Below are 15655 nucleotides of genomic sequence, written 5' to 3'. Positions count from 1 at the left end.
CAGCACATCCAGGGCAGAGCAGGGACTTGGGAGTCCATCCTGATAGATACATCCTAGATTCAAGTGGGCCATTGGCTTGGGAAACGGAAGCCAAAGTAGGAGTGCAAACGGCTTGCACATCTAATGAGAAAGTGAAACAGCCTCTGCCTGAAGGTGGAAAAGGGTACTGGGCTGAGGGGATCAGCATGGCAGAACAGGCTGGGGGCCTGTCCAGCCTGTCTTGTCCTCACCCTGTGGTCTCAGTCTCCCCCGTGACCGTCCTCCTCCCACACAGATGGATCTCATCTCCACCATTGGTGAGAGCGCAGCCCTGGGCGCGGCCGGGGTCATCCTCTGGGGCGACGCGGGCTACACCACCAGCAAGGTGAGTAAGACAGAGTGGAGTCTGCAGGGGGGCAGGCAGAGAGTTGCAGCTTTGGGCTGCCAACCACAAGGTGGGCAAACCAACCTAGTCTGGGCCCCTTGTCTGTCTCCCACCCAAGGCCTCCCTGGTCCCAACAGAGGAGAAAGGGTTCCTCCCCTATTCCCAGGAAAGGGGTCATACCGTCCTGAACAGCCTTAGAGTTCCACCCTCCCCCCGCCAGCCGCCCTGCTGGGCTCGTCTCTGTCCCCTCCTCCCTTCTCAGTGGGAGCAGGGGCGGTAAGGGCTCAAGCACGCATGTATGTGTACACACGTGTGCGCTGTTACAAGAACACAGGGCTTCCATCCGGGCCTGTGGGCTGAGGCCCTGACCCTGATCCCTGGCCTCTGCCCTCAGGAGACCTGCCAGTACCTCAAGGATTACCTGACGCGGCTGCTGGTCCCCTACGTAGTCAACGTGTCCTGGGCTGCCCAGTATTGCAGCTGGGCCCAGTGCCATGGGCACGGGCGCTGTGTACGCCGCGACCCCAGCGCCAGTACCTTCCTGCACCTGAGCGCCAGCAGCTTCCGCCTGGTGCCTAGCCGCGTGCCTGGGGAGCCCCAGCTGCGCCCAGAGGGGGAGCTCAGCTGGGCGGATCTCAACTACCTGCAGACGCACTTCCGCTGCCAGTGCTACTTAGGCTGGGGGGGCGAGCAGTGCCAGTGGGACCGCACACGGGCAGCTGGCGGTGCCCGTGGGGCCTGCGCTGGGCCCCTCCTCACCAGCTCGCTGGCTGGGGCAGCCCTGGCCCTCACCTGGACTTTGTAGGGGTCTCTCTCCCGGCTGCCGGGCCAGCTGGCCTCTGCCATGAGGGCTCTGCCAGGCATGTAGGAGCCTGCCCGGGGTGCACAAACTGGAGCTCCGAGGGGGCAGAGCCCCGGGGATGCCCGGCAGGGTGTCCATACCAGCTCTCACCCCCCTGTTCTAAGGGGGAGGCAGTTCCCTGAGAGGCCCCTTTTCTCCCTGCCAGAGAGGAAGAGGGGTATAGCCGGGCCAGAGAGGACCTGACCCTACTCTCCTGCCCCTGGATAGTTTATTATTATTATTTTGGGGTCTCTTTTGTAAATTAAATATAAAACACCTGCTTCTGTGCTTGGACTGTCTGCACCTAGGCCAGGACACGTGAGAGAGATTCCAGGGTGTCTCAGGAGGTTTGAGCGCAGCCCTGTCTCCGTGAGACTCTCTGCTGGGAACTTCGTATCCGTCAAATGCGGTCCGTGGAACCTGGAGGCCCAGAGCTGCCCATTCTGCAGCTGCCCTGCTGGGGCAGGGGCCACTGGGAACGGAGGGATTCACATTCCACCCCAACACCCAGGATTGTGGGTTTCTCCGTATTGATTGGAAAGCAGTTGGGCCCAGCCTTCCGTGAGGGACTAGGCTCATTGTGTTTCTCCTCCTTGCCCCTGGATCCCCAGCTGGGCCAGTGCCACTCACCTCGCCTTGCCCACCCAGGGAGACAGGGGAAGTGGATATTTGATCTTCCCTGGCTGGGCAGGTAGCCAGACCACCCCTCCCTGTTGTTCCCACAGGCAAGGGCGTCTTCTCCACTCCTTGCTCCAAGGGCAGTGGACTTCAGCCACACACACCTCTCCCCAGCCGGGTCACAGTCCTCCACTGGGGTTTGGGACCTGAATCTTGAGGTCTCAACCCTGTCCCACCGCAAAGACACGCGATGGGGCGAGAGGGAGGCATCTTGAGTCTGGGAGCAGAGACCTCCTCAAAGGTCAGCCCCGTCCTGACCATTGGAGAATGTGGCTTGTCCCCAGCTGTCCCAGGGGAGAGAAGTAGCATCTGGAGTAGTCAGACTAGCTCCAGCCTGCTTCATTCTTGAAGGGGCTCTGCCCCTCTCCTCAGCCACCAAACCCACACTTTGGGTCCCCTTGTCCATGTCAGTGATGACACAACACTGGCTGTGGGGAGACAGACTCAAGAAACAGCCAAGTGGTGAAGGGGGGCAGCCCAGCCACAAGGCCTCAAGGGAGGTATCCTCGAGGAAGTGCTTTCTACACTGAGTTTGAAAAGGGGAAGGGGAAGCTTGCTACTAGAGACAAAGTGCGGGCAAAGGCTGCAGGAAGTTGGAACACGGCTGGGACCTGCAGTCCAAGGCTGCAGCGTGGCCAGGGGCTACCACAGGTAGGGCAGGAAGGGCAGCCCTCGAGTGGCACCACGCCTGACTTTGCTTGAGTCTCACCTGCTCAGTAAACAGCACTCACACACGTGCCAGTGCTGGGCTGGGCTGCATCTGCAAGCCACACCAGCAAAGGGCCCTGTCGTCCTGGGGATGCACACTAGATGCAAAGGCCAAGTCAGAGGTGGTCAGCGGAGCAGAGCCTGGAGAAGCGAGCCCCACCACATCGATGTCAGCTCAGGTTGTCAGGTGATCCTCGTCCCTCTGGCTGGCGATGGCCGAGAACCGAGGGAAGGCGGCTAGGCGGGAGCACAGAAGGCAATGTCAGTCACGTGGAGGGGGAGGGTGCCCACTGCTCGGGGCCATGGTAGGGAGAAGCCTGCTGGACAGAAGATGAAGGTGTTGGTCTATAAGGTCACGAGATGATGGAGCCAGCAAAAAGAGGGCAAGGAAGAAGCTGTGACTCGTCTTTGTTGCCCTCACCCCTCTGACTTGCCCTACCCAGCTGTGACCCTCAAACATACCTGTGAGCTACCCCACCCACATCTGTAACACCCAACATCTGTGGCCTTTCCCACCTAGCCAGGACTCCTCCATACCCGTGCAAAGCTGTGGTTTCCCCCACATGTGTGACCTACACAACTCTTTTTTTTTTAAGATTTTATTTATTTTTTTGACAGAGAGAGACACAGTCAGAGAGGGAACACAAGCAGGGGGAGTGGGAGAGGGAGAAGCAGGCTTCCCGCGGAGCAAGGAGCCCGATGCCGGGACTCGATCCCAGGACCCCGGGATCATGACCTGAGCCGAAGGCAGTCGCTTAACCGACTGAGCCACTCAGGCGCCCCGACCTACACAACTCTTACCTCCCCCAGACATCTGTGACCTGTACCCATCGGCTGGGACCCCTCCGTGCAAATCTGTGATCACCTCACATCACTTTCCAGGAGGACCTGGACGACAGCCTTGTGGAAAGTGCAACTCAGGGACAGCCACAGCTGTGGGTGGGTGGGTGTAAAGGGGAGGGAGGTGGCTCAGACCCGGGATATGCACACCACCAGAGAGGGCAGGCAGGGCTGGACCACGAAGCCGGACTGACCCCAGACACACACAGCACTTGGGCCAACCCCGCCAGAGCAGCGCAGCAGGGGCGGGTCTGTGGGCAGGGCCCTGGGGCTGGGGAGCATCTTCCTGCCATTCCACCATTAGAGCTTCTCCCCTGGACTGAGGCCAGCTAGAGAATGCCAGCCGGTTTGGCTGGGTTATGGGGCACCTGAAGGTAGCATGAACCCTCAGGAAGAGGGAGTCGGGGCTGCCTTGGTGTTCTCCTGTCCCCTCAGCCCTTGGGAGTTGTGCCAGGCTCTCTGAGCCTAATGGTCATCACTCTGGGACCCTGCTTCCTGAACAAGATCAGCAGCCACCACCTCTGTGGCTAGATCCTGTGCTGGGGTCCTCCTCCTTCAGCGCTGTCAGCTTCTCCATCCTAGCCTGGAGGACCGAGTCCAGATGGTAGCCAGCTGTGTCACTGACTCATTGACCACTGTGCCGGGGGGTCCCTGGCTCAGGCTCAGACTGGGCTGTGGACTCAGGTAGCACTTTCACCTGGATCAGGGATATGAGGTTTCCTTCACCCCACCCTGGCAGGCATGCCTGGGCCTGGGCACCTAGCAGGTCTCAATCAGCTTCTGAATCAGCAAACAAGTGAAATCACAAAGGAATGAACAAGTATGTGGTCAGTGACACACACATGGTCACCCAAACACGGGGTCTCACAGTCACAAGACTGCGAAGTCACACCCAGCTCAGGCACTGGATCCCACACTTGCACATACTACTGGACCTTGCACAGAGGCCTAGACCGTAGCTGACCAGCCCTGACTTCACAGACACAGTGCCTTTCACACTCATCCCTAAAGCAGAGGGGATCTACCTCCTGGGCATAGTCGGTGTAGGGCCTGGGGCCGCAATACTTCTAGGGGCCCAAAAACAGTCTTCACTTTTTTTTTTTTTTAAGATTTTATTTATTTATTTGACAGAGACACAGCGAGAGGGAACACAAGCAGGGGGAGTGGGAGAGGGAGAAGCAGGCTTCCCGCGGAGCAGGGAGCCCGATGTGGGGCTCGATCCCAGGACCCTGGGATTATGACCTGAGCCAAAGGCAGACGCTTAACTACTGAGCCACCCAGGTGCCCCTGTCTTCACTTTTTTAATCAGAGGAAAATATATATTAATAATGAATATATAATAATGACTTCAGTCTGGATTGTACTTGTCTTTGTACCAGCACAGTTGTAAAATGCATTTTTTAATGTTTTGAGGAAGGGGCCCACAAAGGCAAAAGTGCCTAAGACCCAGAGATACCATAATGCAGCCCTGCAGGAAAGTAGGCTCCCTCAGGGTACCGTACTGAGGCACCCAGACACCAGTACCACGCACAGGCCTGCCCAGAGGGGTCTGCCACCCAAACAGCCCCCCTGCACCGCTTCCACCCCCACCCCAACCCAAAAAAAGCCACAAAGCCCTGACGTGATGTTGACCGTGTGGGCGGGGCTGCTTCCGGCCCAGCCCCACCTTCTAGCAAGGCACTTTGATAGGGGTGCCGAGGTGGCTCTGCTGCCTGGCCCAGCCCTCCAACTCAGGGCCTGCCCCTCAGCCCGCCCCCAGACTGGGTGGGGTGACCCCCCTACAAAAGCTCAGTTTCCAGCAGCAGCTTCCTCTGAGTGTGGTGCAGCTGGGGCCAGAGTTGAGGAACAGAATCTTGCTGAGCCCTGCCTAGGCCCTCACGCTGGGGTCAGGAAATTTGGAGGATGAGGCCCTTCAGCCCTGAGGTCAGCAGGGACAACTGGGCAGACTGGTGGGTATACAGGAGGGTTGGGCTGACCTGTCCAGCTGAGCATCTCTTCCTCCAATGGCTGGCCAGGATTCCTGGGGGAAGACAGGAAAGGATCCCCCATCAGTCAAGTCAGCCTGGAGGCTGAGGGCCTGGCTCTCAGCAGCTCTTCTCAAAACAGAGTCATGGCTTCTGTTGCCCCTGGGGAAGGGGATTGGTTAGCTTAGCCGAGGCAAAGCCTATGGGAGACAGGAGGGCAAAGGCCCCGCCCTAGAAGCAACTCAGACGTGCCCTCCAGCGGCAGCGTTCCCCCTCCACACCTTTCCTTTGCCCTCTGACCTCCCTAAGCCCTGATCCAAGGTCAAAGTTTACCTAAGGCCGAGCAGGGGTGGATTAATGAGCAAGGGGCTTGGCCTGCCTTCTCTGAGCAGGGGTCAGAGAGTTCAGAACCTGCTCTCAGCTTTGCCTCCCCTGGTCAGGTTTCCCTAGACCCATCCTCTGCCATGGCAGTCCACCTGCTTCCCACCTACGCTCTCTTCCTGACCTTGCTTGGCGCGGCCCAAGGCTCCAGGAGCCCCATGGTACCCAACCAGCCCTTCACCACCATCTGGAACGCAAACACCCAGTGGTGCCTAGAGAAATACGGCGTGGATGTGGATGTCAGTGTCTTCGATGTGGTGGCCAACCCTGGGCAGACCTTCCGCGGCCCTGATATGACCATTTTCTACAGCTACCAGCTGGGCACCTACCCCTACTACACATCTGCTGGGGAGCCTGTGTTTGGTGGCCTGCCCCAGAATGCCAGCCTGGATACCCACCTGGCCCGCTCCTTCCAGGACATCCTGGCTGACATCCCTGAGTCCGACTTCTCAGGGCTGGCAGTCATCGACTGGGAGGCATGGCGCCCACGCTGGGCCTTCAACTGGGACACCAAGGACATTTACCGGCAGCGCTCCCGAGCACTGGTACGGGGGCAGCATCCCGACTGGCCAGCTCCTCGGGTGGAGGCAACAGCACAGGACCAGTTCCAGGAGGCTGCACAGGCCTGGATGGCAGGCACCCTCAAGCTGGGGCAAGCTCTGAGGCCTCGTGGCCTCTGGGGCTTCTATGGCTTCCCTGACTGCTACAACTATGACTTTCTAAGCCCCAACTATACTGGCCAGTGCCCGCCGGGTGTCGGTGCCCAGAATGACCAGCTGGGGTGGCTGTGGGGCCAGAGCCGCACCCTCTACCCCAGCATCTACATGCCCGCAGAGCTGGAGGGCACGGGGAAGGGACAGATGTATGTGCGGCACCGTGTAGGTGAGGCATTCCGTGTGGCTATGGGTGTTGGGGACGCCAATCTGCCGGTGCTGCCCTATGCTCAGATCTTCTATGACAAGACGAACCGCTTTCTGTCCCTGGTGAGTGTCCTATGACCCCACCCACCTTGTAGCCTACCTTGTCAGGCATTAGGTCCAGTAAGTGAGGCCACACAGCCTTGGGGCACTTTCATCCATTATGCTCCATTCCTTGAGCTCCTACTGTGCGCCAAGCTCTGTGCTCGGTACAGACGTTTCAGCATTCATCACAAAGATGGAATGCCTGCTGCAGGCTACGGTGAGGACAGGCTTGCCTCTCGCTACCGGGGCCAGAGCAGCCCCAGGTGGGGACTATGAGTTATTTGTCCCACCCGGTGGTGTTACAGCAATCTGCTGTGTGGGGGAGGGAGGGGAGGAAGGCCCCTCAGAGCTATGCGGTCCCTTTCCCCAGGATGAGCTGGAGCACAGCCTGGGGGAAAGTGCAGCCCAGGGAGCAGCAGGAGTGGTACTCTGGGTGAGCTGGGAGAACACAAAAACCAAGGTGAGCTCAGGCCCAGGATGGGGGTTAGGGTGGGGGCAGGAGTTGGGCTGGGAGGCTGATTGGGAAGACCCTGGCCGGCCCTTTCTAACCCTGCACTCCTGGCGGGCCAGCAGGTGAGTGTGTCAATGCCCTAGGTAGGCCCATGCATGATCGTGGTGTCCCTGATGCTCCTCCTCCCACTCAGGAATCGTGCCAGGCCATCAAGGAGTATGTGGACACCACACTGGGGCCCTTCATCCTCAACGTGACCAGTGGGGCTCTTCTGTGCAGTCAAGCCCTGTGCTCAGGCCATGGTCGCTGTGCCAGGCGCCCCAGCCACCCTGAGGCCCTCCTCATCCTCAACCCCGCCAGCTTCTCCATCCAGCTCACTCGTGGTGGCAGGCCCCTGACCCTACAAGGTGCCCTCTCACTTGAGGATCAGATGCAGATGGCTGTGGAGTTCCAATGTCGCTGCTACCGTGGCTGGAAGGGAGCACGGTGTGAGCAGCAGGGCATGTGGTGATTGGTCACACGCCAGGATACACACACTGAGCGCCTGTTTACCTTAAAAATAAATTGGTTATTTTACCAGCAAAAATGGGTTTTTTGGGGGAACAGCAGGGAAGTGCACTTTGAGATATGTGAGCTGTTGCAAAACCATAGGCAAGTCTGGAGAACAAAGAGGAGGAATGCTATTTTATAGAGGAATGGGGGGAGTTGGAAGGGCCTGTTATAAACAGAAAATCCATTGGAGTAAAACTGGGAGTTTGAAGGGTGATGGCTTTTCATTGAGCTATGAGGCTCTCTCATTGGCTGGGCTGTTGTCAGGCAATGAGAAAATCTTTCCTCCCATTGGAGGAGTAAAGTAGTCTCCTTCCTGTTGGGTCTGCAAAAGGCTGCAAGAAGTGGTATGTGTGAGTTCCCCCTTCTAGCCTCTCGACTCCATTTTATTTTTATTTAATTATTTGACAGAAGGAGAGAGAGAGCAAGCATACAAGCAGAGGGAGCAGCAAAGGGAGAGGGAGAAGCAGGCTCCCCGATGAGCAAGGAGCCCGACACGGGACTTGATCCCAGGACTTTGGGATCACAACCCGAGTGGAAGGCAGATGCTTAACCGACTGAGCCACCCAAGCGTCTCGCTCGACTCCATTTTAAATGAGGTTTTCTTTTTTCTTTTTATTTTTTTTAATGAGGTTTTATTTATTTGGTTTCACAACCTAATGCACTCTGAGCCTGGTCACAGCTTTCTCAAGTACAAGCAGTCACACAAGATTACTCTCAGCCACCATCAAGAGCATATGTCTGCACCTGCACACATGCTTACAGGCCAGGATAGTTGAAGGGGTTAGAGCCTCCAGCACCCACCCAACAGGGTCATTAACATCTCCAGAGACACTGAGCCCAGTCTTTAAGCTGCAGCTATCACAAGAACTGACATTCACTGAGCACCTACTCCTCCCCAAGTCCTGTGCTAAGCATTTTATTTATTTTTTTTTTAAAGATTTTATTTATTTATTTGAGAGAGAGAGAAAGCATGAGGTGGGGAGGGTCAGAGGGAGAAGCAGACTCCTCGCTGAGCAAGGAGCCCGATGCGGGACTCGATCCCAGGACTCTGGGATCATGATCTGAGCCAAAGGCAGTCGCTTAACCAACTGAGCCACCCAGGCGCCCCCTGTGCTAAGCATTTTAAGTAGACTAACTCATTCAATCCTAACATGACGTTATGAGGAAACAGGCACACACTGAGAGGGCAACCATTTTGCCCAATGTTGCACAGCCAGAAAACAGAAGCTTAGGTCGAACCCAGGCTGTCTAGCCATAGAGGTAGAGCCCTTTGGCTCCTACTCTGTGTTGACAGTAACCAGCCCTGGACGCAACCTGAATCTGCTCAGAGGTACCAGCCTCGCAAATAAAGTAGACATGATTCTCGCTTCAAGAGCTACTGAGTGCCCAAAACGCACAGGCGCTGGGATGCAAGAGGACACAGCAAAGGCTCATCTCTCTCACCCAGTCCTAATGTCTGTCCGAGGGCGGCTGTTTCCAAGGATGGGGCCCAAATTTCAGGAGGAAGCTCTACCTGACCGTTTCCACACAGGACCCTCTTACCCGGGAGGCCAACGGAAACCGAGACCCGCCTGAGCCTAGGGTGGGGCGAGACGGGGCGAGGCGAAAGTAGAGCCAGGTGGAGGAGGGGCCTGCACCCGGCCAAGGCTTTGGCGTGATGGGCCCCGGCAGAGCCTCTGCCGAGCGGAATCCCGAAAGACCTAAGCGATGCCCAGGAGCCAGAGACTGGGCCTGCACTGGGCGGGGCACGTCGAGGAGGAGGTGGAGCCTGCGCTCGGTCACAGCGGTGAAGCGCCGGCGCAGGGAGCTGTGGCTCGGCGACGGCGGGAGGGGCAGAGGCGGAGCCAGGGCAGAGACCGGGTCTGCGTGGGCTCGGTGTTATGACGCGCTGAACCCGGGGCGGAGCCTAAGCGGTGACGCGCGGAGGCGGGGTGGGGGCTGGCGGCCTAGGGAAAGTCTGGACCAGGTGGGGCGCTGCGGGCCGCGACGGCTGCATTGCGTCCGCCGTACCGCTAGGGGCCAGCGCGGGCGGTCGGAAGAGTCCAAACCACAGAGCGAGAAACCGGCCAGCGCGGAGCGACGACGCGGAGCATCCCGGATCTTGGCTTCAACATGTCAGTATCTACCCCTTCCCACGCGCAGCGTGTTGGTTCTCACTGTCTCCCGTCCGCCCCACGCGTGCGGTCCTCAAGTGGCTGTGCCGCCCCGCACGCCTTCCCTGCGTCTGTCGTTCCCTCCCAGAGCATGCCGAGCCACACCCACCCAGAGTCAAGCTCCCGAAGCACCCCCACCCCCCCAAAAAAACTCCATGGTTTGTCACCCACTAGGAGGGAGGGGGAAACTGAGGCACAGGAGAGCCTTGCCGCCTCTCCGTGAGGACGCAGGAGCGCCGCCCACAGTGGGTGGGGTCGGCACTGAAAGGGTTAAGCCCGCGGGGAAGTCTGGGGCTCCAAGCCTGGGGGCGGATCCTGGGGCTTCCTCCCTCTAGGTCCAGGGCGGCGGCTGCTGAGGAGGTAGCTGATGCAGGTGAGGGGCTTATAGCCCTCCGAGTGGGATATAGTGTGTGGGGCGGGGGGCTCCTACCTGTGCACGACCAGTGCGGAATTGGCCTCAAGCTCAGGGGACCTTCTTGGGGAGGTGGGGAAGGGGAGCCAGGACGTCCTCTCTGGAGCAGGTGAGTAGAAGTGTGCAGCCCAGCGGATCCCCCACCGCCAGAAATCCCCCAGCATAGATCTTCTGGAAGCACGGCCTGGGGTAGGATGGGCAAACAATGGGATTTAGGCACAGGAGGTCTGAGGCCCCAACCCGGTGGCGGTTGGGCACCCTTGTGGATTTAGGAAGGAAGCTGTGGTCCTTATCTAGGGTGACTACGAAACTCAGGCCAGTGGGGAACCAAGCATGCAAGAGCCACATTGCTGTGAGGCTGTGAGCCAGGCCCCTTGCCAGTGCTGTTGGGGCCCCATCTGAAGGGACATTTGGGTCTGTGCCCAAGCAAAGTGTCCTGAGCGTTGGGGAGGGGGCCATGGGCTCTGTGCTGCAGGCAGGGAAGGGAAATCCCATCCTAAATGGGTGGGTGAGTGGTACCCCAGGATTGGTCAGGTGGCAGGCATGGCCCAAGCGGCCAAAAAGGCTGGGACCAAGAATGTAGGGAAAAGGAAGGAACAGGGGAGCTCCTGGGGGCAGCTGTGTTTCCTCCAAAGGGAATCTTGAGTGGGTTTAAGTAAGGGATCATGGTGTCTAGTTTGCATGTCCTGTCTGATGGCCAGCCAGCCATGATGGTAAGGCTAAATCCACCATCCTGGGGAGAACAAAGTTGTAGCCACAGCAGGCTGGGGCCAGGACTCTTGGGTTCTGCCCCAGCCTTTAGGCTTCAGCCTCCCTCCAATGTGGAGCAGGACACGATGGACCTATTTCTGTTGCCTGAAATGCTGTCCACCTGAGTCAGGTATAAGGGATGGTCTCCAGGTCACCTGTGCCATCAGGTGAGTATGGGGACAAGGTGTAGTTTACCAGTTCCGGGACACGTGGCCCACCTAGCACTCTGTCAGCCCCTCCCTGCCCCAACCCTGTCCTCCCTCTTGGTACAGCCTAGCATGGCTGTTGTCCATCGGAGGAGCACCCTTGTGGTCTGAGGAGATACCACTGTCTGGAGACTGTGCTCTTAATCCCTAACCTGCCACTGAGCCACCTGCAACCCAGTAGGAGACGACCTTGGCTCCCAGCCTGACTCAGCTGAGCCTAGATCCTACATGTAGGTGAAAGCTCACTCTGAGCCCCGGCCCATCAAAGCTGACCCCAACCCTAGACCCTGCACACCAGATAGAGCTGATCTTGAGTACCAGCCCAGCCGAGCTGACTCTGGATCCTGCATGCCAGCCAGAGTTGACCCTGAGATCCAACCTGGCCACGCTGACCCTGGATCCTGCACACCAGCCAGAGCTGACCCTGAGCCCCAGGCTAGCTGAGCTGACCCCGGGTTCTGCATGCCATCCAGAGATGACTCTCAGTCCTGGCTCCACTGAGCTGACCCTGGATCCCGCACACCAGCCAGAGGACACCCCAGCCCCCAACCTGGCTGAACTGACCCTGGAGCCTGTGCACTGCCGACCTGAGCTCCTGGATGCCTGTGCCGACCTCATCAATGAGCAGTGGCCCCGAAGCCGTGCCTCCCGCCTGCACTCCTTGGGCCAGTCCTCAGATGCCTTCCCCCTCTGCCTGATGCTGCTGAGCCCCCGCCCCACACCCGAGGTAGCCCCCATCGTAGTAGGTCATGCCCGCTTGTCACGGGTGCTAGACCGGCCCCAGAGCCTCCTGGTGGAGACAGTGGTGGTGGCCCGGGCTCTGAGGGGCCGCGGCTTTGGCCGCCGTCTGATGGAGGGCCTGGAGGCTTTTGCTCAGGCCCGGGGCTTCCGCCGGCTACACCTCACCACCCATGACCAGCTGCAGTTCTATGCCCACCTGGGCTACCAGCTGGGTGAGCCTGTGCAGGGCCTGGTCTTCACCAGCCAACAGCTGCCTGCCACCCTGCTCAGGGTCTTCCCCAGAGCCCCCTCTCCCCGGCCACCCTGCAAGGCTCCTAGTCTAACTGTCCAAACTGCCTCAAGAGCCCCCAAGGGGCCATCATTGCCACCACCCCCTCCCCTGCCTGAGCCCTTGACCACCTCACCCCCACCTCCTGCAGGCCCCCCTCCACAAAGCCTGCTGGAGACGCAGTACCAAGACCTGAGAGGATGCCCCATATTCTGGATGGAAAAGGACATCTGAGGGCTACCCAGGGCAAGGCACTGTCCTTCAGGGTCGATGGACTGCTTGGGACAGTACCAGCCTCAGCCCAGCCCATTGGCCATACCTCCAGTCCCTAGAGCCTGGGGGCAGCTTTAGCTTGGCCATGTTTCCTGAGTACCAGTGGGGCTGGGAGACTGCTCCATAGCTGTGGCTCAGAGCTGTCAGTGTGGCTGAATAAAGGCTTCTGTTGGGTGTGGCTGTGACAGTTTATTTGTTGACCCACCCTCACCTCCCAGCCTTATCTTAGATCCTCTATCTCTGTAAGATCCTCCGGATCCACCTTGGCCCTGGGGCCATGGATGAAGGGACACCTAACTTTTGCCCCTCCCACTCTGCCAGGCCCCGGTGACAAGGTGTCTGTACCCTTCCACGTTCATCACCATTCACTGAGCACCTACTGTGTGTCAGGCCCTAAACCGGGCAATGGGGAACTAGACAGATAGGGCCTTGATCCAAGGAACAGAAGGAGACAGGCATACAGCGGCAGAATCTATGTCGGGACAGTGGGAGCCCAAGTGCCCTCAGTCCGTTTGGAAATCCAGGGGAGGTGATGTCACAGCAGAGACCTGAGTGCTAAGTAGGAATCAAGCCAGGCAAAGGGGGAGGGTGTTAAGTGTTCCTGGAGCAGGGAACAAGATGGACAGGATAGAAGGGGACTGGTGAGAACTGTGAGTGGGCGAGGTGTCAGAGGGCACAGTGGTGTCATGACAAAGATGGAGAACATGGGAGGGGAGCTGCCCAGGCTGACGCATGGCATGGCTGGTCTGAGAGGGCTAGAGGACCACAGGGGGGCCATGTTTTCCCCACCCCCCATCCTCGTGGGGAGTAGTTGGGGGAGTGTTCCCAGCTTTCCCTGCTGTATGGAAGGTATGGCCATGGCCATGGACTCTAAGCTCACAGCCCCTCTCTCCTGCAGGTTTCCATCCCTGGGGCATGATCATGCAGCTGGGCCTGGCCCTGGTGCTCGGAGTGGCCCTGTGCCTGGGGTTTGGCCAGCCCCTGCTGTGGGTTCCTGAACGCCCCTTCTCTGTGCTGTGGAACATACCCTCAGCACACTGTAAGACTCGCTTTGGCGTGCACCTGCCGCTAGAGGCCCTGGGCATCACAGCCAACCGTGGCCAGCGTTTCCATGGCCAGAACATCACCATCTTCTACAAGAACCAGCTCGGCCTCTATCCCTACCTTGGGCCCAGGGGCACAGCTCACAATGGGGGCATCCCCCAGGTTGTCCCTCTTGACCGCCATCTGGCACGGGCTGCCTACCAGATCCACCACAGCCTAGGACGTGGCTTCGCTGGCCTGGCAGTGCTAGACTGGGAGGAATGGAGCCCACTCTGGGCTGGGAACTGGGGCCGCCGCCGAGCCTATCAGGCAGCCTCATGGGCTTGGGCACAGCGGATATTCCCCAACCTGAGCCCCCAGGAGCAGCTCCACAAGGCCCATGCTGGCTTTGAACAGGCAGCCCGGGCCCTGATGGAGGACACATTGCGACTGGGCCAGGCACTGCAACCCCATGGGCTCTGGGGCTTCTACCGCTTCCCAGCCTGTAGCAATGGCTGGCATGGTATGGCTTCCAATTACACGGGCCACTGCCACCCAGCCGCTCTCGCCCGCAACACCCAACTTCATTGGCTCTGGGCTGCCTCCAGCGCCCTCTTTCCTAGCATCTACCTCCCACCCAGTCTGCCCCCTATCTACCACCAGGCATTTGTCCGATACCGCCTGGAGGAGGCCTTCCGTGTGGCCTCCGTTGGGCATCCACAGCCCTTGCCTGTCCTGGCCTATGCCCGCCTCACACACCGGAGCTCTGGGAGGTTCCTGTCTCAGGTGAGTGAAGGTTGAGATCCAGGGGTCTGAGTGGGGGGCATGGCCCTGTCCAAGGAAGGTCTGAAGAGAAGATGTTGCCCTGGGGGGATTTGATGGGGAGGCCCTGATCTAGTTTTTAGTGGGGAGGTCCTATTCTGGAGCATCTGAAAAGGAAGTAAGGCTCTGTGTTGGAATACCTTGAGGGGGAAGGCAAGGCCCAGCGTTTGGAGCCCTCGTCTGAGGGGAGACAGACCCTGAGTGGAGGACCTGAGAAGCCACTCAGAGGCTCAGTACCAAGGAATCTTACTCTAGTGGAATCAGATCATGGCGATGAGCCAGAAAAGTTTCTCGAAGGTGCAAGTAGGCCCAGTTGGATCTGGCCAGCTCAGGCCTGGCTTAGCAGCTCTTTGCCTCCAGGATGACCTTGTGCAGACCATTGGTGTGAGCGCAGCACTCGGGGCAGCCGGCGTGGTGCTCTGGGGGGACCTAAGCTTCTCCAGCTCTGAGGTGATCATTTCCCCTCCAACCTGCCATGCAGCCCATGCTGGAGTCCCAGGGTTGGGAGAAAGACCATCTCAGAGCCATGGAGCAGGAGCATTGATATATCCTTCCCCTCTCCTCAGGAGGAGTGCTGGCATCTCCATGACTATCTAGTGGGCACCCTGGGCCCCTATGTAATCAACGTGACCAGGGCAGCCATAGCCTGCAGTCACCGGCAGTGCCACGGCCATGGGCGCTGTGCCTGGCAAGATGGAGGACAGCTGGAAGCCTTTCTGCACCTGCAGCCAGATGGCAGCCCTAGAGCCTGGGAGTCCTTTAGCTGCCGTTGTTACCCAGGCTGGGCTGGCCCTACCTGCCAGGAGCCCAGGCCTGAGCCCAGGCCTGAAGAAGCAGCATAAAGCCAGAAGTTACCTGTCCCTGAGTCTCTTGTCCCTGCTGCCATTTTTCCAGTCCTGGAGGGAGGGCTCTGTCTCGCTCTTGTTCTATTCAGTTTATAGTCAGTCCTCCTACACACCCCCCACTTCCCATGGGACCCCTGGGAAGTGGAAGGGGCCAGAAAAAAAGGTTTACACCTTTTTATTTTATTATTATTTTGCTTACACCATTTTAAAACCAAAGGTCCTCTGAGATCACTTGATCCCTTCTGATAAGGAAGCAGCCCTGGGGAGAGTCACCGTTCCAGATGGTTAGTGTTGCCAGCCCAGAGCTCTGTTCCACCTCCTCACTGGGTCCATGGAGAGGTCACAGGAGACCCGTCCAGGGACAGGTGGGCTCCAGGATCTTGGCTAAGGTCTGTAAGTGCTAAGCTGTAGTCTGTCCTCT

The 15655-nt window shown here is 58.7% G+C and overlaps 4 protein-coding genes across 8 annotated transcripts in view; all 4 read left to right on the top strand.

Moving 5' to 3' along the window:
* HYAL2 (hyaluronidase 2) overlaps nucleotides 1–1486 on the top strand; it is a 5540-nt gene extending 4054 nt beyond the window's left edge. For both annotated transcript variants that reach the window (XM_006737346.3, XM_031032394.2), the window contains exons 3-4: nucleotides 275–364; nucleotides 759–1486. In XM_006737346.3, the coding sequence (XP_006737409.1) occupies nucleotides 275–364; nucleotides 759–1169 (501 nt within the window). In that variant the 3' untranslated portion in view covers nucleotides 1170–1486. The remainder of the gene's footprint in view (nucleotides 1–274; nucleotides 365–758) is intronic.
* A 151-nt stretch (nucleotides 1487–1637) lies between these two features.
* HYAL1 (hyaluronidase 1) lies at nucleotides 1638–7775 on the top strand. Of its 3 annotated transcripts, none has more exons than XM_006750767.3 (4): nucleotides 1638–5354; nucleotides 5836–6759; nucleotides 7109–7198; nucleotides 7383–7775. In XM_006750767.3, the coding sequence occupies exons 1-4, from the start codon at nucleotides 5334–5336 to the stop codon at nucleotides 7698–7700; spliced, it is 1353 nt and encodes a 450-aa protein (XP_006750830.2). In that variant the 5' UTR covers nucleotides 1638–5333; the 3' UTR covers nucleotides 7701–7775. The 3 variants fall into 3 exon arrangements, with proteins under 3 accessions (XP_006750830.2, XP_081674345.1, XP_006750831.1); XM_081818219.1 differs by having other exon boundaries at nucleotides 1638–5380; XM_006750768.3 differs by lacking the exon at nucleotides 7109–7198.
* A 2000-nt stretch (nucleotides 7776–9775) lies between these two features.
* NAA80 (N-alpha-acetyltransferase 80, NatH catalytic subunit) lies at nucleotides 9776–12720 on the top strand. Its single transcript, XM_081818162.1, is given in 3 exon segments — nucleotides 9776–9855; nucleotides 11497–11640; nucleotides 11642–12720. Coding segments are annotated over 2 exon segments (894 nt in total). The 5' UTR covers nucleotides 9776–9855; nucleotides 11497–11610; the 3' UTR covers nucleotides 12506–12720.
* Nucleotides 9862–15254, top strand: HYAL3 (hyaluronidase 3). 2 transcript variants are annotated; one of them, XM_006750769.3, is made up of 4 exons: nucleotides 9862–10267; nucleotides 13443–14353; nucleotides 14750–14839; nucleotides 14956–15254. In XM_006750769.3, the coding sequence occupies exons 2-4, from the start codon at nucleotides 13460–13462 to the stop codon at nucleotides 15229–15231; spliced, it is 1260 nt and encodes a 419-aa protein (XP_006750832.2). In that variant the 5' UTR covers nucleotides 9862–10267; nucleotides 13443–13459; the 3' UTR covers nucleotides 15232–15254. The 2 variants fall into 2 exon arrangements, with proteins under 2 accessions (XP_006750832.2, XP_006750833.2); XM_006750770.3 differs by lacking the exon at nucleotides 14750–14839.
* The last annotated feature ends 401 nt before the right edge of the window (nucleotides 15255–15655 follow it).

Source organism: Leptonychotes weddellii, chromosome 1, assembly GCF_054177405.1.
Source record: "Leptonychotes weddellii isolate Sample4059 chromosome 1, ASM5417740v2, whole genome shotgun sequence".
Taxonomy (NCBI): Eukaryota; Metazoa; Chordata; class Mammalia; order Carnivora; family Phocidae; genus Leptonychotes; species Leptonychotes weddellii.
Note: the sequence above shows the minus strand (reverse complement) of the source record. Positions and strands in the feature narration are given on the sequence as shown.